The following is a 25,905-nucleotide window of genomic DNA, read 5'->3' as shown; positions in this document are numbered from 1 at the left end:
ACACCATTAAATATCATTGCTATACCCTGTACCCTTTCCCATTTTTTAATATTTCCATATTCTAGAGCATGTAAAATCTGACATGTAATAGATCAGATTAAACTGAGTGGTGAAGTAAGTCCTGACCTTTAAGCACAAATACCGTGTTTTAGAAACCTAGATCTCATTTTTCTGAGAGGCGAGCCCACAGGCGGATGCCCCTAATGCCGTCTCTGCAGCACAGTGAAGCAGCAGTGCTTGTTGATTTGGAGCAAGCAGCAGTCTTTACCATGTAGGATGAGAAAGAAAACAACCCTCTGATAACTTGTTGCATTTCACAGTTTCTTCATATCTAAAAATCCCATATATAGTAAGCAGAATCAAAACCTGATGGCTTTTTTTTTCAGTATACAAAAATCAAAAATTCAGCTTCTTCACAGGATTTGGCTTGACAGGCCCCCTGCCTCACCCTTGCCTTTCTCGCTCTCTTGCTTTTCTTCCACAGGAAAAGTAAGTCAGACATTACAGGATGCTGTCACAGAGGTTCTCAGCCAGTCCTCAAGATCTTGTCTGTGGCACTCACATTTTTTTCTCTCAAGAGGTGTACCAGGCTGTGTGCTGCATGGATACTGCAGCTGGCTATTGCTGAGCCCTTTCAGTGGGAGGGCTGTGGCTTGTGGAGAGCTGCTCATGGGGTCCCTCGTTTAAATACTACACAGCAGAAGTGATGGTGGTTCAAGTTAACCCTATAGTTTGCATCTGATGGAAATTTAAAATATTTGACTCCCTGGAAACACACCACCTCCCAAAAATAATTAAGGAGCTTTTTAAAAATTGCATGTAAGAAGCACAGGGCACACTCAGAAGTCAACTCTCTGCTCATTTCTGTTTTCCATCTTCTGCATAGCTATTACACTGGAGCAGTTTATTTCATGTTAATATAGTACCTTTAACATAGCATACATGTTGGGTAATGCTTTAGATAAAAATTCTAAGCCCATTTTGTAGCACACTAGAGAAGTGGGTACTTCATATAGCAGGCAGATTCACATTAATTCTCAGATTATGCAGCTTAATAAGAGATAATGCCTTTTCTATGTGTTTCAAAGCACAAAATGAAATACATTAATTCTTACAAATGAAATGTGTAAGAGTGACTGGCTTAAACTTGTAACTGTCATTCATTTTTAGCGCGTGCAGCCCTGCAGTCTGGCTGCTGAGAGCTGTGCTTGCTTGCTGTTTTTGTGAGTCTCTGCAGATTCACGGTCGCCCACTCTAAGAGAACATGCACACACTTTTTTTTTTTCTCTCACACTGTCTGGCATACTTTCAGAATAACTCTTCGAAGACTTTCTGAACTGGGTATGGTAGTCTGATTATTATTTTTTTAACTGGGAACATGTTTAGTCCAGTGTTATTTAAACAAGCTTATCTCTTTGATCAAAGTCTACAATCTGAAATTTGAACAGGGTAGGGAGGGTGGCTGGGTGGGTGAGGAAATATATCAAGTACAGAGTTATGTGTGTGCTGGTGTCTCAGCTCTGTGCCTGAGAAGGTAGAAACGTATATTGCTTCAGAATATCCTTGCAAATGTAAAAAACTTTGGCTGTTTTAGTAGAAGTTCTGAAAGCACAGTATTATTTCTAAAAAAAACGTTTTTAGTAAACTTTTCTTGACACTTCTAGTGACCTGCATATTCAGTTTTTCAGTTTCTTGGGTTTTTTGAAGGTTGAGCCAAATAACTATGGAGTTGTTCAAGTATAGCATAGGCTTTGCTAGTATTCAAAACACACTAACCGGAGACCATATATTAATGCATTCAGGGTTGACATTCGCCTATTTCATTGACTGAACCACAGACCACAGCAATGAAGCTGGAGAGCTTGAAACAGTTTCTCGAGGTTTTCATTTAGCTCGTTCAGGAGAACTGGTTTGTGCAAAGTTAAAATTATACGGAATGAGATTGCAAGAAGAAGCATGCATGCCACACCTTTTCATTATGTTCTCTCGCTTCCTTTTTTTTCTTTCTAAAAATAACTTTGAGAAGCATTTTTTTTTTTGAGAAGTTTTTTTTAAAGCCAATCCCATTTAATTATTTTAGATTACTTGATTTTCTAGTCTGATTTCAAAATTCAAGTTTGCTAAGCTTTTCTTCACAAGACTAGGAAAAAGAATTTCGTATATTCAATTTATGTATCATGCAGTCAAATAACCATCTCCTAACTGTGGCAAAATCTGAATGATGTTTATTTCATCATTTTACAGCATTAAAAGAAGCAAGCATAATTTTCTAGGCTAGTCTAAAGCTTTTCCTTGCTTTTTAATGTTATTATAGTACTCTAGTAACTGCAAGTCGCGGTTGCTGATGGAAGTATATTATAAATCTTCTCTTCTGCATAGGTATCATGCACACTTTAATTTTATTAGCTGGCTTTATTGACTGAGGCTTTCTCCCCACACACCACATGCACACACACATATATACACACAGACAGACACACAGACGCGCGCTTGCACACACACACACACACACACACACACGTTCTGCTTTGCCCTATCTTGGTTACAGCATAGTCCTGCCCAGGGTCAGTACAATGTACACATTACATATTTCTAGCAAACATGAAAATGAATCAAACAGGAGGAGAGATAAGCAAAGATAGATTGGAGCCTGCTGAGGAAATAAACGGCAGTAATCTGACTGACCACTGGACTAGTCTTCCTGGTTGGATTTAAGTGTTCTTTCCCGTTAGTTGCTGCAAAGCACTGTACCCTGAAGTGAAAAATTAAACTATTAGTAAGAATGAAGTAACATTTAGACGGACAATACTTTGGTATAACTCCAAAACTAATTGTTTCTGAAGTGATGTTTAAACCAACGTCGGCACAAGGCAAGGGTTCCTGGCTCGAAGCCAGCACCTTGTAATGCATATTAGAGCAGATGAGGAGTTCCTAAAAGTTAGAGAGAGGGAGAGGGAGGGAAGAAGAGAGAGAGAATGTGCATTTTCAGTGCTCACTCTGCATTTGTTTGTATCCTCCTCCTTGCTGAGATTAGAGGAATACCTGTGTAGTGCTGCTTTATTATGATTTCTGCTGAGCCTCAGAATAGGTTCTGGTATTTTTTTTAGGTGGACTGCCAGCTGCCGATCTCGCTGTTGACAATAAAAGCAGATATGTTCCTTGCTCACTGCCATTAGTACTGACCATGACCCTTCACACCAAAACCTCTGGAGTTACCCTGCTGCACCAGATTCAAGGCACTGAACTGGAGACACTGAGCAGACCTCAGCTGAAGATTCCCCTGGAGAGATCGCTCAGCGACATGTACGTGGAGACCAACAAGACAGGAGTTTTTAACTACCCAGAAGGAGCCACCTATGATTTTGGTACTACGGCTCCCGTCTACAGCTCTACTACACTCAGTTATGCCCCTACTTCTGAATCTTTTGGGTCCAGCAGTCTGGCAGGATTTCACTCACTGAACAGTGTCCCACCAAGCCCAGTGGTGTTCTTGCAAACGGCACCCCAGCTCTCGCCCTTCATCCATCATCACAGCCAACAGGTACCCTATTACCTTGAAAACGATCAGGGCAGCTTTGGGATGAGGGAAGCTGCTCCACCAGCCTTCTACAGGTAAATGCTACAGAAATTTTTCTTTCTTTTTTTAAGCAGATGATCTGAGAAAATTAGAATGTGGAAATCTGTTATGCCCTAATATTTGCTTTTTGTGTAAAGGAGCATATGATTTAATTGAATTGGTATCTAGACCGTAAGAAATAGCATAGAATAAAATAAAACTGTCATTCACAGCCCACTGTGACTGTAAGCTGTAAATTTTGAAAGATGTACCTACATAAAAAAACGAATCAGGTAATGAGTATAAATATTTCCTGGGAAAACACGAAATCGTAATTGATTAAAGAATGGCAAATGACCTCAGTGTTGTAATGTATAGTAACACTGCCTGAAGTACACTAAAAAGACTTCCACCATTACACATTGTCAGTGTGAGTGGTTGTTTGTTCAGCTCTTAGCTGGTAGTAAGTGTATTTTTCTCCTCTGTCTTCCTTTGCAGTGTGAGAAGTGGCTTATATAGGAAGTTGTTCAGAAGCACTATATCCTTCCTAAGCAGTGTTAGAGTTGACTCAGTGACAGTATTTCAGTCAGTAACCCCCTTCCTGAGCTATCCAAAGAGCTGTGTTCGTATTAACATGCATTTTTCCTTGGAGTGCGATATATACTAACTGTAAACCTAGCGTGCTGCTTTTCAAAAGATAGGATCGTTCAGTGGGGTTTTTTAAATTTTTGTCCCTCAATAGGAAGTTGGTTTTTATTTTCTTTTTTTGGTCCGGAATAGAAAGATAAAAGTATCATTGAAAGGGGGAAATAATTTTCCTTGGTTTAAATATTTATTGTCAATTGTGAAAAAAATTACATCTTTTCTTGAAGAGGCAGAAATTGACAGAATTATGGCTTCTAAAAAAAAAAATCGTCATACGTATCTATACCCACGCTGTTAACATTTTGTGCAGTGTTTATAGCATAGTTTTGTATCAGCTTATTATACTGGGCTTCAGTGAGTCAAAGTGAACAGTTAGATGTAATTTTTGTTTCTGAGCTCTGTTGTTCTCCGTTGGTTTGAGAGATACAGGTGAATTTGTTAGAAATGTAACAACTCAGAAAGAATAAAAGCAAGTAATTTTTTCTGTGTGGAGGGCCAGACTCTACTAGACTTATTTGCACAATATAACACGTCACCATGAACAGCAGTGTGTGTTCTTAAGTCTAACTTAGACTGACTAAGAATCTGGTAGTAAAATCTGGTCCCAGAAAACAAAATGCTTGCACTTTTTTGCAATGGATTAGTCAGATTTGGGGAGCAGATAGACTAAAGACTGGTGAAATGATAGATCATGGTTATGTTAAACTGTCCAATACAGTGATCTGTAAACTGTAAACTGAATTGATTCAAACAAAATTCACTTTAGTGCAACCAAATACAGTACCTCCTGCAAGAATGAGTACGTGTCAGAGCATAGTGATCTTGAATGATTACCAGTGACTTGAGAGTAAAACTGCACTTTGTGCTAGATTAAAAGGCTTTTTTTACATGAACGTCTCGTGCAAACCTATGGTGAAAAGTGTGTAAGTGACCTTATGTATGTAAGCAGTAAAGTAGGGAGTTTGTGAAGTTGAAATACGCAGGCAGAAAATGTTCTATACTCAGGTATTGAACTGCAGGAAGATTCAAACCTAAGAATCACCTGGACGTAGATGTTGCTATGGAAATAGTGTTCTTTTAATTTTTAAGCAGTGAATTAAGGTGAGACCCTTAAAAATAAAATTAAGGTACTGTTTTGTTTAACTGCTGGAGCAAATATGTAAGACCAGTGCTGTATTCCCCTTTTCCTGACATTTCTGATCAAGGTTGTGTGTCACCCTTGGAGATGTGTATTAGCCATATGAAATTGCTGAGGCTTAATGCAGCAGTAATTAGGTGAATTTATGATCAGAAGGTTTATTGCCAGAAGGTTTATCTGCATACAGTGTTGTACAAATGATTTAATGGCCCCTTCCAGCCATAACTCTGTGGAATGCATCTTATGTGGTAATAAGAAATGTGTTTCAAAGTGCTTGCTATGATTATCTTTTGTTAACAGGCATGGTACTGTTGGAATTGTTGAATTTATAAAAACTGTACTTTTTTTTGCTTTTCATTTTTGTGACATTGTATTTACAAAGTTATCACCCTCACAACATTAAACATTACGTCTTTCTCCTTGTGTTTTGGCATGAGCCCAATCACCAGTAGACTGTCAAAAATAATTTGAATAGGTGTTCACTGCCTGGGAAATATTTAATTGTCTAGACATTGGGTTTAAGACCAAGTTCTTTAAAAATTTCCATTTTGCTTTATTTATTTGGATAGTCTCATTGATTTCAATTGGGTTATGGGAGAAAAGAGAGCATAGGGCAGTGTAACCTGGCAATGAATAAATTGGAGAGTGAAAGATGTCTAACTACCAAAATAGTGAGTTTCTGGACCTACCAGTAGGAGTGTTAAAGGCAAAAAATCTTAAAAAAGAGGGCCTAAAAAAAGTTATAATGAATCATGATTAGTTTGTGATATGGCTGCCTGCTTCTATAAAAAGTTACGTAACCTAAGACCCAGTAAGACTCTTCTGCAATTCTCATTTACCTTTCTGTGTAACTGAATTGTGCTGTTCGGCTTTTTGGGGCAGAAATATTTGCATTGTATCACCCTGATGTACTCTAGTTTGACATGCAAATGCTGCATTCAGTGATAAGAGTATCTAGGACAATAAATAAACATTATAGTTTGGAGCCGAGGTGATATTCCATTTGATACTTGGAAAAAATGTTAAAAATCTTCAGTCACAAAACTAAAAAATTACTCAGTGTGATAAGAAAAACTTTTAATGTCTTTTGTTTTTGTTAATAAGTGTTCACAATCATACTGCCTGTAGACATATATGTATTAATATGTGTATAACTACATGTCTCCTAATTCTGGAGTTATAGTTTGTCTTTCAAATAGTGCCTCTTTTTCCAGAAGAGTTACTCTTGTTGTGAGATAATGACAGGCTTCTATATCTGGCATATATCTGAACATAACAATGCATGAAAAGAATGATTTTTAAAGAATGAAATAAATACATTTAATGTCCCTTCTGCAATCTCTAAATCATGAGGCATCAGAATGTAAAAAGTGGAAAAAAGGGCTTAACTCAAATTGTGTTGTCTACACCTAGAGCCTTTTTATGTCTGATCTTGTGGCTGTTTTTATAGCTAACCAGACTAAAATACCTTTTTCTTATCTGACAATGTCAAATCTCAATTTTTTTTTTTTTTTAATTGATAAATGTTATTATTGGGGTTTTTTATTATTAAATGCCGACTAGTGGTTGATTATTATTACAGGAAATCTTGTACTCGTGACTGTTAAAGAAAATTAACGGAAATATTTACTTTGTTCTTAACTACTGAATTGGAGTTCTGGTAATTTCTGGTTATTTTCTCTTGCTTTTCAGCAAGTTTTGATACACATAGGGAAAAATCAAGACTTACAGCAGCTAATTTACCTCAGTAGATTCCTACAAGCAACAGCAGAACATCCTTTTTGCTCTGCCGGTTTGTGACATTCTCGTGTCATCCCACTGAGTTTGCACTCCTCAGATCTCAAGTAAAATAATGCATATATTTAAGGCTCTTTGTACCCTGTCTTTGGTGCTGGTTCCAAATTCAGCCAAAAAAAAAAAAAAAAAAAGGACTGCACCTTCCAGCTCCCTGACGAGAAAGTTGTCTGTCAGTCTGTAGTGAGGGACAGAGACTGGGCAAGCCAGTGTACAAAAAGAATAACAGATGAATTGCTCCCTCACTTTTAGTGGCTAGTTTGTATCTTCTAATACTTCAGGCTCTATGTTTAGATTGATATAATAAAGTATTTGTTTAGCATTAGCCACGTTTATCATACTGGAGTTGAGTCTGCTGTTCTCATCAGTATGATCACAGCTTTAATTTTAATGCTTGCAAAAATTGAGAACGATTAAAAATGTAGATTGATCCCTCTTCCGTTGTAATTCATAAATCCATCAGTCCAAGAAATAGTTATGTAACCAAATACATAAACTTTGTTAACCTTGTCTGATTCATTATGAATTTTTCTAGCTGATCATTTTGAGTTCTAAACAAAGAAGATTTTTTTCAAATTTAAAAATTGTGTTAAAATGAATGCAAAGTTCAAAGATAATTTTTCTTTCTTTTTTTTAATGTAGCATGAAGTATTTCATAACACGGAGTATGATGTAATGTAGTGTTTTGCTTTGCTTTTTTGTTTATTTTTCTCTAAAACATCAATCTGCTCAGAGGTCGTCTCTTGAATAGTTCAAGTGTTCAGGCAATTTCTTGAACACTTGAAGTGTTCCTGTTTTCAGGGCTTGTACTGGTATCTCTGACAACTTTACAGTAACAGATGACTGTAGTAAAAGAGACAGGAAAACATGGAGTCATCTCATGGATAGTTTCTCATCTCAAGGAAATGTTGTAAAGATAAGCCCATTAAGTGTTCTGAGATGTTCACACGTGAAAATTATGAGGGACCGGTACAAACCAACTTTGGTGTTTCTGCAGCCCTTCTTGGAGCACGTGCTGATGTGGATCTTGCTGCAAGTGTGCTTGCACCATAAAGTCACCAATCCACGTTGCTGAGGAGCACATGTGATCTGTGCCACCTTGTGACCTTGAATAAGGGGTGAAAGAGCTCCTGTGCTTCCTCATTACCCTTGTTTCTGCCAAGGCAGGGGGATAGATGTCACTTGCTCTCTCTTCTCATTGAAGAAAACTTTCTTCACTTCTGCAGCAGGTACATTTTTTGCATAAATCACTGAAACAGGAAGTGCTCTATATATCAAGTCCTTCCCAATTGAAATTTGTGTCTAAACCCATGGTTGTTCAGACAGACTATGTGAATGGGGTTCATCTGATTAAATGTAGACACCTAGGTCTGTATTCATTTTTCCATTCCTTAGACGTCTGGTGCCATTTGAGAGGCCAGAAGGTTAGATAAGTCTAGTAGATATGACACAGGACCTGCTGGGTAGCTGTAACTTTTTGCAGCAGGAGGTGTGTCAGTGAGGGTCACCACCTGGAAGACCTCAAATGGCATTGATAACAGCATCAAACCTGCACATGGACCTCCTTCTTACTCTGAGACAGAGAGAAAGAGGCTCTGTGAACATACCTCTTTCTGGGGTACCTGATTAAAATAGACCAAGTGCATTAGGCTCAAAAAAAGCAAGTTTATCTTCCTATATTATAAAAGACAGCTACATTCTATTCCAGATAGCTACTGGATGAAGATGGATACCCAATGATATCCAAAGTTAACGTGAAATTAATCCCACCTATACATCTCCTGTAAAGAACCAAAACAAACATGCCCTATAATATCCCTTCATATAGACACTGCAGTATGTCCCTTGAGAGGGAGACGGGGAATTGACTCTGTGTCACTGGCCTTGATCACTCTTGCTCTGAGGTTCTTGAAACAACAAACAATGCTGGCCATATCTGCTCTGATATGGAAAGCATTAGTTGCTGGCATTAGTTCCTTCAGCAATTGCAAAGTGAACATCAGATGCCAGCATTTTTTATTAAACCAACAAGATAGGCTGACCAGATCTAAGGCATAGTGCCAAAAAAACACAAGAGAAGATTCCTGCAACTGAAGTGCATCCACATTTTCTAACAAATTGAGATTTTGGTAATTTTTGTAATTTGATATTTTTGACAGTGAAACACTGAAACTAATCATGAGCTCCCTGGTCTGTCTGCAGAGAGTTTTCTATTATCTATTCAGGTATCAGAACAGAGATTAGAGCAGAGATGCTGTCCTTCAACATTCTCATTTGAAGTGCTGTTTTCATTGCATTCATTGCAGGGACTGTTTGTAAAATTTGCTGTATGGGGAGAAGTCACATCTGAGGCTTAGTGGCCTTTCCAGTGGCTTGCAAAAGGTTGTAATTTACCACAGCTCATTAGGAACCCTGATCAATGCGACACTGGGCAAGGCAAGGCATTTATGCATTTCTGCCAAGCTCAGATTCCAGTTTCTGGGAGGCTTCTTACTTCATTTCACCCAAGATATTCTTGTGCAAGACTGTGAATGCATGAGTGATACCGGTTAGAGACAAGAAGATCATAAATCTGCAGGATAACCTTTCTCCTTGATAAGATATTGATAACAACATTGGATTCAGAAGTGATCTAGGTATTTTATTTTAACCCTTCACTAGAGAAAGGGGATATGGTCCTCAGAAGACAGAAAGCTTAAATATGACTGTCCTAAATGTAAATCCTATTTGATACATGTACATAACAATTGCAGTGGTCTTCCACCCCCTGCAGTTTTAACTAATGGCACAACAGCTAGCACCTATATAAATAAGAAATAAGAAAAGATGGCTCACTGCATGGAAACCATTGGTAAAAGTGAAAAAGAGCAGTAAAGGCAGAAAGTTGGAAGTAACTAAGGACTAACTTTTTTAGAAAAGCAGCTGGTAACTAACAGTGAACAGCCATGCCATGTAACCACCTCACATCCAGTGGGTAGTCTACAACTCTTCAAGGGTGCAGTTCCCCTCACATCAGGCAATATGGGTGGAATGTGTTCCTCTGGTTCCATGTGCTGCTGTCTTGCAATACTGCCAGCTGCCAGAACTGACCTCCTCAGGAGCCAGGCAGCAGAATCTGTGCAAGGTAACTGTTGAATGCTACAGGGATAAGCCCTCTCTCCCTCTGAGGATGACAGACCAGTGAGCATCTAGGCAGCACCAGGCTGCATTTCACATCCATGAATTTCACCTTTCATTCATAAACTATGTGAGTAGGCAGTGTGGTTTTTTTTTCCATCTTGATCATCCTATCTAATTAAGGAAACTACTTTTAACTGATTACATAGGGAAAACCTGTATTCTTCCATTGAAGATTTTTTGCAGTTTCTCAGCAGTCTGCAGTCCAAATGTCCAGTGCAAATTTAATTGCTACTTCCAGTCTTCTCTCCTCCTTCTATTACTTGCTATCATGCTAACAGTGCTTTGATCACTGCATCCCACTTCAGTACTGATTTGTGCTGCTACAAGATGGCTATACAAAACTTTCTAGGATACTGCAAAGGAGGACATCAAAGCTGGAAGAAGAGGGAAGGGAAATTTACTGCAACTCAGGAAAAGTCTCAGCTCATGATAAATAACAGTCATTAGGAAGATGCTGTGCAGGAAGCAGCAGTTGTAGAAGAAAATGGGACATAAAATTTAGGTCCCAAATCTTAAGTCCCAAGGCTGGGAAACTCATAATATACTTTCCAAATAGCCTTTGCTGTGGTTTTTGCGTATAGTTTTGCTAAAATTGGAATATGTAATACCTACTGCTTTCTTTCTATTTCCCTTCTACTTTTATTTTCTTTTTACTTTTAAATGTAATTCAGGCTTGAGAGACAAGATCTGTTAATTCAAAAATCAGTGAAAGATCATTAAGTCATAGAACAGTTTGGGTTGAAAGGGAAGACTAGTTCCAAGTCACCTAGCATGGGCAGAGACCCTTTCACTAGACCAGGTTGCTCAGGGCTCAATCAAGCCTTGCCTTGAACATCTCCAGGGATGAGGCATTCACAACTTCTCTGGACAACCTGTTCCAGTGCCTCACCACTCTCATAGCAAGGAATTTCTTCCTAATATCCAGTCTCAACTGACCCTCTTTCAGTTTAAGGTCATTCTTCCTTGTCCGGTCACTACATGGCCTTGTAAAAAGTCCCTCTGGTTTTCTTGTAGGCCCCCTTTGGGTACTGGAATGTTGCTATAAGGTCTCTACTCCAGGCTGAACAGCCCAAAGTCTCTCAGCCTGTCCTCATAGGAGGGGTGCTCCATTCCTCTGATCATCCTTGTGGTCCTCTTCTGGACCTTCTTGATAAGGTAGCCTTTGGCAGACCTTCACTGTAATGTCACCTGTCCCTGCCCTCCCTTTATTCCTGACCTGTAAGTTCTCAGTTGGCTCCACATCCATCCCCAGGTGGAGCTCCATGCATTCCAGCTCCTCCTTGACATATTCTGGTGTTTAGAAGCTTACTCTTTTTCCTTCTTCCAGTTGATCTATAAACAGATGGAAGTTTGGAAGGTGCTAACTCTAAAAATTGTAATTTAATTTTACTCTTGAAGACAAGTACTATAAAATCTGATCTTTGGCAAAAATAAAACGTCACTTAATGCCCTGTTTTCAGTTTATAAAGCCAGTAAACATTCTTAAAACATTTTGTTTGCTGAGCCATCTTGATCAAGCAGTATCTAGTTATTACTGAATAACTTGTTGGTGTCTAAGAGAAATTAATTTGAATAAGCGTACTCTGCTTTTGTTATTATTTATGATGTGGACTTGACAGTGAGATCCCTATTTCAAATGACATATCATAGAACCCTTGTCTTCAGGAAACTGTAGCCATGGCAAAGAATACTCTGTCTGAGAGTGCACAGCAAATCTAGTCACCTTTGGGGAACTAATATATGAAAGGACAGCTTTGTCTGTTTGTTTCCATCCTGCAGTAAAATGATACTTCTCCTTCAGCCATATTGATAACCACAAGCAAGGAAAAATATGTATGTTGCCAACACATGAGCCACTGTCGCAGATTTATTACCTTGCAATACCTTTTTGTGGTTTGGATTATTTAGAATTTATGGGTTGAAAAGTATGTTAGTTTATTCTTGCCATGCTATGAGAAGTATAATCCTAATTTTAATCTACAGGAATATCAATCAGAGATAAAGCATGCAAATCCTGCAAGTGGTGAGAGTATTGTAATTATGTTCATGGAGAAAGGTGCTGAGATAGAAACCCATATAAAATAATGTAACTAAATGTGTAATGGTAACAATATCAAAACCAGTAAAGATGTAAGAATATCTGCCAGATGTATGGCATTTTAACGAATCAGATATTTTTAAAGCAGGTTGCACTTCAGTAAATTTTTACTATCTTTTCCTTGATTCAAGACATAAAAAAAGCCAAACAAAGTGGAAGTTAATCTGATTCTACAGAGAAATTTTTAAACATCCTGGAATAAAACTCAACTTTATTTACAGGCAGTTCTAGTAACACTGCTTATTATTAAGTCTGACTAAGTTCCTCCTCTTTTTTGCTTATTTATATTGTTTAGCTTTGGCCTATATTTTCCATGTTAGATTATTGTCTTGGGTAAATTTTTTTAAATGCATTTTGACAAAAATGGCTTGACTTTCTAAGTATCATGAAGGGAAAAGAAAGTTTTGCTATACACATGGAAAAAAACCCCTAACATTTTCACTGAACATCCTAGACAACGTTGTATTATAGGTATACATACATCTAATACTTGGTAGTGGGGGAATGCTGTCAAATCAGGGTTATTTTTCTTTCTTTTTTCCCCAGAAATTTTGCTCAGATTTAAGCTACAAACTCTTGAAACACCTCTATTTACAGTTGGAATCTGTTTGCATTTGATAGCTAAATTATATGTAATTTTATCTACCATACATGCTCCATCCTTTCTCAGTGATTCTATATTGACCTGATTGCAAGAGCATCCTTCTCTGCCAAAATGTGTGAAGTTGCTTCATCCCCCAGCTGCATGACATTTCAACAGGATTTTCTCTGCAAATATCACTGTGGGCAGGGGTAATTTACTGAGAGATGAGAATCACAGGGTAAGGTAAGTTTGAAGGAGTGAGTAAGTTTGAAGATTATCTGGTTAGCATCTCAAAGTGGCTCACTTCAAAGTTAGATGAGGTTTCTCAGGCCCTTACCCAGTTGTGTTTTGTAGATACCCAGGAATGGAGGCTCCACATCCACCCAGGGCAATCTGTTACAGCAGTGAACCACTCTCACTGTGAAAAACTTTTTCCTAATATATAATCAGACTATTCTTTGCCCAAGGATGTGTCAGATGTCTCTCATCCTTTCATGGTGTTCTCCAAGAAGAGTCTAACTCCGTTTCCTTTAAAGCATCCCATTATACTGTTGATGACAGCAATAAATCCTGCCTTAGCCTTCTCTTTGGAAAACTGAACAAATTCAGTTCCCTCAGCATCTCCTCATGTGCCATTTGTTCCAGCCCCCTCCTCATCTTAGTGGCTGTCCCTGGACTTGCTCCAGTTTGTCAAAGGCTGGCTTCAGCTTGGAAGCCCCAAATTGGAAGCAGTTTTGCAACTGCCAAGGAGAAGGGAACCAGCCCTGCTCTCAGCCTCCTGTAGCTGTTCGTATCAGTACAGCCCAGCCCCTGCTGTATTTCTGCAGGGGGTTATTCTATTCCAGGTGTTTGCCATTCTGTTGCTCTGTGTTTTCCAGTGCTGAACTTCATGAGCTTCCTGCTGGGCCATTTCTCCAGCCTGTTGAGGTCCACCTTATAGGGAACTTTGCTCTGCAGCAAATTCACCACTCTGCATGCTCCCTGTCCTCCATCTTGGTATCTGTCATTAACTTGCTAGGGGTGCAGTTCCTTCCTTCATCTCTATTGTTAGTGAAATACTCACCTCACTAATGATTGCCCACGAATACCACTGCAAGCTTGCCAAATTTCAGCTGTTTATAAAAATCTGTTGAGACTAGCAGTCCAGTCATTTTCCATCCACCTTATAGTTCATCTGTGTAGCCCATATCACACTTCACTGGGATTGAGAATATTGGTCTCTCTCGTGCCTTTCTTCTTCTGTGTTTGGCAAAAGTCACATCAGCAAAATGCAGTAAAAAACTGAGCTTGCAGTATAGGAAGATGAGCTGAGGAGAAAATAAAGGTGGTCTCAATGAAGAACAAAATGGGGCCAGTGAAGAAATCTTATGGGTCTGGTAAGGTAGAAACTTTGAATCTCTGGTGAGGTGCTGTAGCAGGCTGTAGTGAGCTGTGAGACAGAACATGGAGGAATAAGAAATGCCCTAGTAGTAGGAAATAGATGATGCATAAGTTCCTGGAAGAATTTGAGATTAACTGCAAAAGTAAGATGAAGGAGAATCTCCAGAACTGAAAAAGCTGATGAAGAGACTCCTGAAGGAGTCTGAACTGGAGATAAATAGTGGAATTTAAAAGTTCTCAGGCAATGTGACTTGGACTGGGGATGGGCTAAAAACATGACTGAAACAGAGAAAATGCGTGTTTGCAAAGCATAGAGAAGTAAAAAGGCTCACAGGGAGAAACATGGAGTATGGAGCTGGCCCCATGTAGAACAACCTTCCTCCCAACAGATATGGGCAACTCTGGCTCTCTGTTGCTCTCTGTTACAGATTTTCCCAGCAGGTAATGGATTAACCCAGCTGTTGGTTTGATCAAAGGCCCAATGTAGCCGATGTTGGTGCTGTACACATGAGCTTCCATCACTCCTGAAACAACTATCACTCACAGAGACTTGTTGGATTTTTATTATTTTAATTCCTTAAAGCCTTGGTATATCTCATGTGCATAGAGAAAATAAAGTTACTGCAGTGAGATCATGGCAGCAACCTTCCTAAAGCTGAAACATGCCAGTACTAAATTTGTCTGCATAGATCTTTCCCTCTCTCTGCCTAATATCCTAACATGTGAAATGAAGACTCTGCTGTTCTACCACACAAGACTCCTGTGAACAAACATTTACTGGTGTCTTTAAAGTGCCCATCTGTAATAAGGAACTGAAAATCCTCTGTGAAAAATAGACGACTGTTTCCAGAGCAGGCTTGAATAAGAAAGAGGACATGAGGCTACATATGAGTAAGGGTGAAAAGAACTAAAATATTGAGTAGGTGCTCAGTCAGTGAGTATGGGTTTGGAAACTAGCAATGGTATTAATAAATACAGTATCTGAAATGGAACAAAAATTGTTTACAGGCTTGCTAAACACACATACCCAGCATATTTCTCAGAAAGAATGGAGCATCGATATATTTCCACTTCAGTCCTTATATGGAATTGTATGTTCAGCTACCTTGCATTTATTTATTCTATAGGTAGATAAGGGATGACTGCAGAGAATCAAGGAGTTAATTTGCTTTTGACATGAGCTCTCGGATACGACCTTCAGTTCATAATATTCTTTATTTAAGGTGAAGGATGTTGCTGGTTTTATTTTAACAAAGCACTGAAGATCTTACTCTTCAGAGAGAGGGATGCATTTTGGTACAACAGTACATAAGCAAATATTTGCTCTCTGTGCCCTCCCCACCCCCCCCCTTTTTTTTCCAAAAGCATTTAAGAATATTACTTAGGCCAAAGACTGCCTTTTCAAGAAGATCTAAAATGTTGTTGTATGGATAGCACCATCTTTTTAATAATTTTTTAAATGGCAGCTTTAGGTATTAATAGCTTCAAGCTGTTTTAATGTATGACCCATTTTTTGACTCCTAAATGCCTTGTTTCCTCTCTCTCTAATTCACTTTATTATCAACAAATGTGGATCTGTCTGGAAATGACAAGCAATCTGAAAGCTGCATTGCCTGAGACTGACCCCACTTCTCCACGGTCCTTCCAGGTTGTTCCAGAACTAAAAACCAGAGGAGAAGAACAAAATTATTTATTTTGTTTATTGCAGGGGAGATATGGTAAGAAATAAATGACAACAAGTCCCCAAGACCACCATTTCATGAATTCTGATGAGAGCCATGTTTATGTTATGTAGCAGCCTAAAATGGATGAAGTCTGGAGGTGTTCTTTATTAGGGTCAATTTGCTACCAGATTACTTGGGGAAGTTCTCCTTGTCCCAGAGAAATTCCTGAGGTATGTGCCTGCCAACTACTTGATCCTTTTCTGATGACTTCACGGGACAAATTTTAAAAAATAAGAAGAAGGTTTCTGTCCTGTGGCCAATCCTGAATCCCAGGTTCAAAACCAGAGTTTTCATTGCAACATTCTCTAAGTGTGAGGGATATTAAAGACTGTTTTTGTGAGAACTGAGACTCCTTGAAAAGTGTAATGCCAGATGTAAGTTAGTCCAACAAAAATAGGCTAAGTAGGAATAAAAAAAGAAATATGTATCAAATGGAAATGTAGTAAAGTATTTCAGTGTTTAATAAATCTGAAATCACTAGCTTTATTGTAAACCTCAGTCTTCCTGGCATAGTCAAGGAATGGAAGGGAGGTTTCATTTACTGCATACTATGAATCATTACTTCAGAAACACTACAGAAATGTTTAGAACTGGTATTTATGCAACTGGGAAGCGATTGGTGTATGCTGTCCAGTTGTGTGGTTGTTTTTTTTTTTGTTTGTTTGTTTTTTGTTGTTGTTGTTGTTGTTGTTGTTGTTGTTGTTGTTCTGTGTTAGGCTCAGCACTAAAACTGTCATGGGAAAAAATTAATTGAAGAGCTGCTTTTATTCTTTAGATTTCCATTTTGTCACTCTCAGCACTTTCAAGCTATTTTCTTTGTCTGTTTAATCTTTGGATGTTCTGATGTGAGGTGCTGTTTCTACAATTAGATTTGTGCACTGCTGCTCTGTAGAAAGAACAAGAGGTACAAGATATAGTAAAAAAATAATTTGTCCCAATCAGGGGTCCTGAGATAGGTTTGAAATTCAGTACCTGAAATTCAGTACTCAGATGATATTAATCCTCATCCTCTTAGCTGAAGTCTAGTGGAATTATCCATTATGAATGGATTTATCATTCCACTGGAGTAATTACTATTAAATATGATTTTGCATAGATATAATCTATAAGCCTATTTCAACTGTATTTTTGACCAAATGAATTTGTGATGATGAGAGCATCCATAACAAAAGGTTGAACTATTGTGATTCATTAATTTAGCAAGGCTACCTTGTAGTTACAAAGTATTTTTGAGGAGAATTGATGAATTTTAAAGCAAGAAGTAAATACTGCATTAGGACTCTTGCTGCTGAACTTGAAATTGCCATTTTTAATTTTCTTACTTTTTATTGCAAAATACTAATATCAATTGCTTAAGGTCTTAGGAAAAAGCTTGAGCCAGTTCAATTTCTTGTCTGAGAATATGATCTTTTGCATTTGCACTCATATATCAAAGGGTTTAAGTGAACTCTATCTGGCAGGTTCAGAAAAATATCTCCTGTCTCTCTAAACCAAAAAGAATCCAAATAATGTATTAGAAGGTGCTTTGAATATGAATCAAATTTAATAAACCAAAATCTACTTGCAGGTACCTATTCATACATTAAAAGCTTAACTAAGAGTTGATATCTGTTGTGTTTGGTGGATTTTTGTGCATTTGCAGAGCTGCACCTTATCAGGGAGGAATACTCTTTCTCTCTCCTTCCCTACACCTTTGTCTTATCTTCTGACTCACTAGCAGGTGCAGCAGCAAGCCTTCTCTTTGCTCCTGATGCAGAGTTATGTGTATTTACCTTTCCAAGCCTGCTGTTCTGCGTACACTTGCACTGCTGTTCCATTCTTGCGGGATGTGTGCTCCAAAGTGTGCAGCTGGAAGGGAGCTGAGCTCTTGGATAGGCGTACAAAGGGTTCTCCAGCAAGGTTACCAGGGTTATCAGCAAGTGAAAAAAACAATCAAGAATATGTCTCATATGGCAGCTCCCACTGGAGTTTGTGGAGCAATGCTGAGGCTGGAGAATGAAGAAGCAGTTAGGACATCTTCATTCAGAATCTCTGCACTGTTGGCTTATCTTGCCATTTTATGTATTATACTTTTCAACATGACCTGATTGAAGCTGGTTTTAGATTCTGTATTTGGCAACAGAAAGGTATTGGTTAGAATTATTTAACTTTGCAATCTGTAAATCCACATAAATATATATGTGAAATAAAGTGATTATGGTGCTAGATGGAATTAATGAAGTACAATTTAAACTTAGTGATGTTTCAAAATATTTTTATTAAGATTACAACAAAATTAAAACCAAACCAGAAGTAAATGAAAGAAAAGAGGCTTATGGGCAGTAATTGAAATATCTTCCTGTTTGTCTTATAGAGGATATCACAGAATCACAGCATGATCAAGGTTGGAAGAGACCTTCAAGATCATCTAGTCCAACCATCAACCCAGCACCACCATAATCACCCCAACACCATATCCCCAAGTGACACATCCAGATGCCTCTTGAACACTTGAGACAGTGACTCCACCACCTCCTTGAGCAACTTATTCCAATGCCTAGCTACTTTTTCAGTGATTTTTTTTTTTAAAATATCTTTTTGGAACCTCCCCTGACATAACTTCAGGTCACTTCCTCTTGCCCTTTACTTGAGACAGGGCAGAAGAGACTGACCCCCCCACTTCACTTCAAGATCCTTTCAGGTAGTTGTAGAGTCTTCTCAGACTAAATAACCCCATTTCCCTCAGCTGCTTCTTATGAGACTTATGGCCTTCCTTGGAGTTGCTCCAGCACCTCAGTGTCCTTTTTGAGGTGAGTGGCCCAGAACCGGACGCAGGATTAGGGGTGTGGCCTCACTAGAGCCAAGGACAGGGGAAGGATCATTGCCCTGTTCTTTCTGGCCACACTATTCCTGATACAGGCCAGGATGCCATTAGCCTTCTTGGCTACCTGGGCACATGCTGGGTCATGTTCAGCAGCTATCAACCAGCACCCCCAACTCCCTGTCTGCTGAGCAGCTCTCGAGCCTCTCTGCCCCAAGCCTGTAGCAATGCACAGGGTTATTGTCACCCAAGTGCATGCCCTGTCACTTCACCTTATGCAGATATGTTTGAATACACGGACTAAGTGAAAATAAAGCATTAATTTTGGTCATATTTATACCACAGTAAGCTTAGATGAGAGCCTGGTTTCTCCTAACTTGCTGCTCATTCAGGTCATTTTCTGGAAGACTAATGTCTGAAACAGAGGGTTGGAAGCTCTTGGGACCATTTAGGTGTGACAAAATAAAAAGTTTTCCGGTGGTTTTGGTGAAAGTTGTTATAGCTGCTGGCTCCTGCAGGTCTAGTGCCAGGCTGTGGGGCTGTGACCGGATCCTGTTGGTCTTCCCAGAACAGAGGTCAGGAGGGATGTGCTGCCATCAGCTGCCAGCTTCCGCTCCACTGAGCTGCTGCTTTCCTGTTGAGGCTTGGACAGGACCATGGTGGGTTAATAGGTTTGCTGTGCTAAGCTTAGTGCAACATCCACTTCCAACATTCAGCTGTATGCAAGAAAGAATATTTTGGCTAGAAATGAGTAAACAGACGGATTTTCTGCAATAGTTAGCTATTAAAGAGTATTATGCAACAAACAGAAGTTCAAACCTGGGTGGATTATTTTCCCCTTCATTTATAAGAGGCATGCATACCTGGAGAATGAATATTCAGCAGGAGTCCCTGGTGTCTAGTAGACTGGTATTAGGTGTCTCCCACGTGAACGGGTAATATATTTTTAAACATCATGACAGAAGCGTGGCTGTTGTGTCCATAATACTCTACATTTAATTCTGCACTGATTTGTCGAATAGACTTTTTCCTTCCTTTGTAATTTAAAGGGCAGGGAGCAATTACTGTCTACCAACAATAAAAAGTGAGAAGATTAATGAGGTGTTATATTGTGGCACCTGTGAAGCACTTGAACTTATTCTGTGTTTCCGTGAGGAATAAGAAATGCTACAAATAGTTGATAATGGATTTGCCAAAGCGAAATACAACTCTTTAATGTATTGAAACAAAATTATCACCAACACAAAAGGCAAGTGCATGTATTTCTCACAGACTCAATTTCTCACATGTTGTTGCATAAGTTACCCCAACATACATCAACAAGCACTATTGCAAACAGGTATTATGTGTGGTTGGCTACATGAATGTATTTCCTACTTTTCATGAGCCATGTTCTCCTTGCTTTTTCTTGATTGCATAGTCAGCCTATGCAAATTAATCTGTGGACATTATCTGAATAAATAATTTAAATACTTTGGGATAATTTAGAGAATTTGGATATGTAAAACTTACTATTTACTGCTCAGTTAGTACTGATGACTGGGAAACCTGCACATGAAGAAAGATCTGCAGGAAAGAGAAGATATAGAGGAATGACAAAAAGAACACAGTCCAGTGTTTTGGTTGGGTTTTTTTTTGTAGCCTTTAACACTAGATTTTCAGAGGGGATATCCAAGAGTTACTTAGAGATATGCTGAAAGCTTATGGCTGCCCTTGTTTGAAAGAAGAATCTAAGAAATCAAATAATTTTGAAAATCAGTTTGATGGGGGTGTCTCAAATTGTAGCCTTTATATAGCAATCTGTCCAGGTTCTGTTTCTTACTATTTCTTACATAGTTCTGAACTCCCCATCCCTGGAGGTGTTCAAGACCAGGCTGGAAAGGGCTCTGAGTAGCCTGTCTAGTGGAAGGTGTCCCTATCCATAGATGGAGGGTTGGAAATAGATGATCTTTAAGGTCCCTTCCAACCCAGATTCTGTGATTCTATAATATTTCTAGCATATGTAATTTTCAGTTTCTGGAGACCCTCTATGACATATGTAATTAATAATTATATTTTATGCCACTGTGTGTTAACAGGGTCTGGCCTTAAAAAGCTAGGACACACCTAAGAGCTAGAACTACATGGTATTGACAGACTCCACTGCCGTGTGTCAAACTCTAGCATGTTTATCTCGTGGTTTTCTGTTCATTATTATTCACAGAATGACTTGGCATGCAAATTTGAATTCAGCATTTTCCAGAGAACAAGTATAAGTCCAGTACCTCAGCTACATCAACGTTTCCTCACAAACTACCGTGATTTTGTGAGGCATCTTATTTCTGTGCAACCATCTTGCCTCCATTTTGACTCTGAGGACAAACTAAAGCATACTACTGTAAGGTCTACATTTCCCCTACCAGGGTCCAGGCTGTCCAAGGCTCAAACTTGACATAACTTGTAATTTTTATTAACAGAGGAGGAGAAGTGTGTGTGTATGTGTGTGTGTGTGTATATATATATATATAATAAGCTACAGAGCACAGGCATTCTGTTATCCTTACAGCCCATGAGTACTGTGAGCATTTTTGCAGCTCATCTGTGCAAGTGAAATGCAGTCCTTGTATGCAGTGACTGGAAAGCAGTCAGTGTTTTCAGACTGGCTGTTTGTTTGCCTTCTGTCATTCTTTTTCACCTGTCCTTTGAACAGTTACACTTGGCCATGGGCTTTTTTTCCCATCAGTTACCCTTGTTATACTTCCAAGCATATGACTTTCAAGTAATATTTGAATGTCTGGGAGTCATATTCTTCCTACATGTACTAGTAGAATCATACAATAATTGAGTAGCCTGAGTTGGAAGGGGCCCACAGGGATCATTGAACTCCCAGCCCTGCACAGGAAAACCCCAAGAATCACACCATGTGCCTGAGAGCATTGTTCAAACATTTCTTGAACTCTATCAGGCTGGTGCTGTGACTACTTCCCTCAGGAGCCTGGTCCATTGCTCAGCCATCCTCTGGGTCAAGAGTTTTTCCCTAAAATCTAAACTGAACCTCCCCTGAAACAACTTCTGGCCATTCCCTTGGGTCCTGTCACCAGTCACCACAGAGAAGAGATCAGTGTCTGCCCCTGCTCTTCCCCTCATGAGGAAGTTGCAACTGCAATGAGGTCTCCCCTCAGTCTCCTCCAGGCTGAACAGACCAAGTGACCTCAGCCTTCCTCATATGGCTTCCCCTCCAATCCCTTCACCATCTTGGTCATCCTTTGGACACTCTAACAGCTTTATATCCTTCTTATACTGTGGCCCCCAAAACTGCCCCCAGCACTCGAGGTGAGGCTGCCCCAGTGCAGAGCAGACTGGCACAATCCCCTCCCTTGCCTGGCTGGCGATGCTGTGCCTGATGCCCCCCAGGACACGCTTGGCTCTCCTGGCTGCCAGGGCACTGCTGGCTCATGTTCAACTTGCCATTGACCAGGACACCCAGGTCCCTTTCCGTGGCACTGCTCTCCAGCCTCTCATTCCCCAGTCTGTCCGTACATCCAGGGTTGCCCCATCCCAGGTGCACTTTCCCTTGTTGAACTTGTAAAGGGTGGTGATTGCCCAGCCCTCTAATTTGTTCAGGTCTCTCTGCAGGAGCCCTGTGTTACCCCACTAGCAACAGGCCACCAGTTTGATGTCACCCCACTCACTATAATGCTTTATGCCCATCCCTTGAGCCAGTTGCTCACCCATCTCACAATGTGTTTATCCAGCCATGAGCTGGACGGTGTGTCCAGGAGGACACTATGAGCGACAGTATCTAAAGCTTTACTAAAATCCAAAAATAATATGTCAACTGGCTTCCCTTGATCAGCTAGGTGTGTTACCTTGTCATAAAAGGAGATTAAGTTTGAATAGCAGGACTTTCCTCTCATGAAGTTGTGCTGTCTGTGACCAATGACTGTGTTGTCCTTCAGGGGTTTCTCAGTAACTCCCACAATAATCTTCCCCCAAATTTTACCATAAATATATGTATTTATTAGTTTGGTTTGATGAAATTAACTTAAGCACAAATGGGTTTGAATGTTCAGGAACTGTTTTTTTCTTTCACTGGGCCCTAAACTGTGTGCCATTAGTCCAAGGGACTGCAGAGTTTCTGGTCCTAGGGATTACTGTTTTGGGACAAAAACAAGGAGTTTCAGACAAACCTTATTTGCTTGGGGCAAGTAGTCAAGCATTTTTACAAGCAGATGTCAGATTTTCCCAAGTGCCTCATTCCTTCTCTGCTGCCCATTGTGTTTTTGCATTTGGCATCCCTGCCTAGTCTTTTTTTCCTGTATTCTTGCAAGCAGCTGGCACAGAGTTGCTTGGAGATGGCCTGGTGGCAATCTGTTTGGGAAAACGTTTTTGTCTCTTCTCTAGCTGGTTCAAGAGGTCTGCATGCACTTTAATGAACTTCAAAGCACTACTTTAAATAGTCTTTTATTTCACCAAGGTTTATTTTCCTGTGGCCTAAAGCCCTCAGATTTCTTTGTTGTGACCACATGTGGCTGTACCAGTGTTTTTTTCCAAAAGTTCATTTTGAAATGCAGTATGCCCCTTAAAGTAACATTTTAAGATTTCATTCTAAAGAAATGTAATTTGAAATGTTAGATTGGTTTTGGTTGAAATTTTTGAAACAACGGTATCTAAATTATAATGTTGCATTATGCAATCAGCATTCCTAGTTAACAATTTTTTGAGGGTGATGTAAATGAGGATATTTAAATATTTCAAACATTTTTCTTAAAAATATCCTGTTTAATGATGGTCATTGAAAGATTTTCCAAGGAATTTAATGAACCTTTGGATAAGTGGTTAAATTTGGTGTGTGCATCCGAAATATTTGTATTGAGGGCATGCCCAAGAATAGAAGGATCACATGAGCACTTAAAAGTCCTATAAAGGCACAGTAAAGAAAGATTTATGACTGATTCCTGTGTTTTTGCTGGCACTTACCTTTGAAATAGTTTGGAGGTAAGTGTAAGAATCTGACAGCACTTCCTGAAATACCTTTTTCCAATCTATTGAGTGCACTTAACCTTTTCCTTTCAGATGGCTGGATTGTGCTAGTTTATCTGAGCATTAAAAAAAGAAAAAAATAAAAGTAGTCCAGTGTCTGGGTAATTTTGAAAAAAGTTTACTAGGAACAGTGAAACCTGGAGAAAAGACTTCTGGATGTGTTATGAAAGGATAAATGTCAGCCTTTTCACAAAAGCCATATTATAATTCTAAGACTCTTGTAAGAAATGCAGGGGTACAATTTTCAGTGGAGTCTTTGAAGGTTAGAATAACTTTGGTGGAGACAAGGCTGACTAGGACTTTCTAAAAGCATGAAAGCTGTACAGGATGTACATGAGATTGTTGGCTGAAGCTGGCCTTTTGGTTTGTTCATGCTTTCAGCTTTTCAAACATTTTACTCTTCAGATTGTTTACACTTAAGTGAGCTATCCTAAGTCCACACTTCCAGAGCATTTGCCTGCTGAGCACTCCACTTTGGCACACTTGTGGGCACAGCTGATTGCCACACTCAGGGCCCTGTTGCTCCTGTCTCCAGAGCCACACAGCCACAGAGAAACTTGGTATTGCTGCCAGAAAATCATCTTATGCAGCACCCAGGGACACTTTGTCAGCAGCTTTTTCATCAAATTTGGCACGCTTTAAGACAACAGAATGAGGTTCCTCAGATTATATGACTCTTCATGCAGCAGAGTCTCTGGGACTGAGAGATGGTGTCAGAGACAGATTGTGCCCAGGGTAAACTGCACTCGGCAGAAGGTAGAAATGAGCAGAAAAACCCTAAACAATTTGTCTGGTCATTATTTTATATCCTAGGGAATTTGTTAAAAGTATTTTTTCCACTGGTGTTTTTCCTTGAAGAGTAGAGGGATCATCCAGTGAGCAGGGATTCAAAAGATACATGAAAACAATAATTTGCAGAGATTTTACTCCACAGATCAGACACTATCATTAATTTTTAAATAACTAAAAGTTATCTGCTAGTTGTTACAGGTAGCAGAGATCTGTAAATTAATCACTTAAAATGTAAGTATGTAAGAGAACATTTTTCTAGTGCTGCTTACCACAATAGAATCTGAAACACTAAATATTTCTCAAATTCTAAGGATCAGTGCAGTATCCAGCCTTTGGGAAGGAGAAAACTAATGAACGAGTACAGTAACTGGAGAATTAGTAAGTAAAGAACATCAGAATAAAAAACAGTCTAAGTAGAAGAGAAAATCGTAAGTGATGTACAAGCTATCAGAGTAATCTTTTGCAGAAGAGGCAAATTTTATTCTGTGAACAGAAAAACACAGGAACAGGTCAATATGCTGTTCTAAGAGAGACTGGCAAGGCCTCTTTCAGATTTTTAGGCTCGCTAAGGGGCAAACAAAGTCCTTATGAGAGCAGAAGAATTAGAAAGGACACTCTGAAAGAAAGGATGGAGGCAGAGGAGTGGTGTAGCAGGAAATGTAAGGGAAAATGTGTATCAAGAGAGCAGCATCTGAATTGTTCTCCAGGCTAACTGGAAATAGCTGAGGGCAAACTACCTTAATTTCCAGAAGAGGACTTGGGCTGGCCATGAGGCAGTGAAGCAGCAGACAGTTCACAGAGAGAGGCTTAATCATTGGAGATATTGTAAGGGCAAGTTAAAACAAGTTCCTGTGGGGCAGGTCTAGATATGTGGTCTTTTAAGTGATGCTCTGCCTGTGCTTTACTGGATGCAACTGTACAGTGGGTGCAGAGTATAAAATTTCTGTGGGTCTTTTGTCATTACTTAGGTCACATTGAGACTGCAGGGCAGTTTGGCTGCTGGTAGAGATTTCAGCAATTTCTCCTCCTGCTTAACATGGCAAAACAGTGCCTATGAATGTGTCTTTTATTCTTTTTGCTAATTCTAAACATGGGTTTTTTCTTTGTAAATGTGCTTTGCATGAAAAGAAAAGCTTTGGTGCTTGAATATATTTCTGTCAAATCTTTAAAAATCAATATTTCTGCAAAATGAA

At 39.3% G+C, this 25,905-nt stretch overlaps 1 protein-coding gene across 1 annotated transcript in view; it reads left to right on the top strand.

Moving 5' to 3' along the window:
* ESR1 (estrogen receptor 1) overlaps positions 1-25,905 on the top strand; it is a 191,410-nt gene that overhangs the window by 78,018 nt on the left and 87,487 nt on the right. Inside the window, 1 exon segment of the mRNA XM_069010653.1 lies at positions 3,108-3,612. Coding sequence (XP_068866754.1) covers positions 3,185-3,612 — 428 coding nt within the window. The 5' untranslated portion in view covers positions 3,108-3,184.

This window comes from Aphelocoma coerulescens, chromosome 3 (genome assembly GCF_041296385.1).
Source record: "Aphelocoma coerulescens isolate FSJ_1873_10779 chromosome 3, UR_Acoe_1.0, whole genome shotgun sequence".
NCBI classification, from domain to species: domain Eukaryota; kingdom Metazoa; phylum Chordata; class Aves; order Passeriformes; family Corvidae; genus Aphelocoma; species Aphelocoma coerulescens.
Note: the sequence above shows the minus strand (reverse complement) of the source record. Positions and strands in the feature narration are given on the sequence as shown.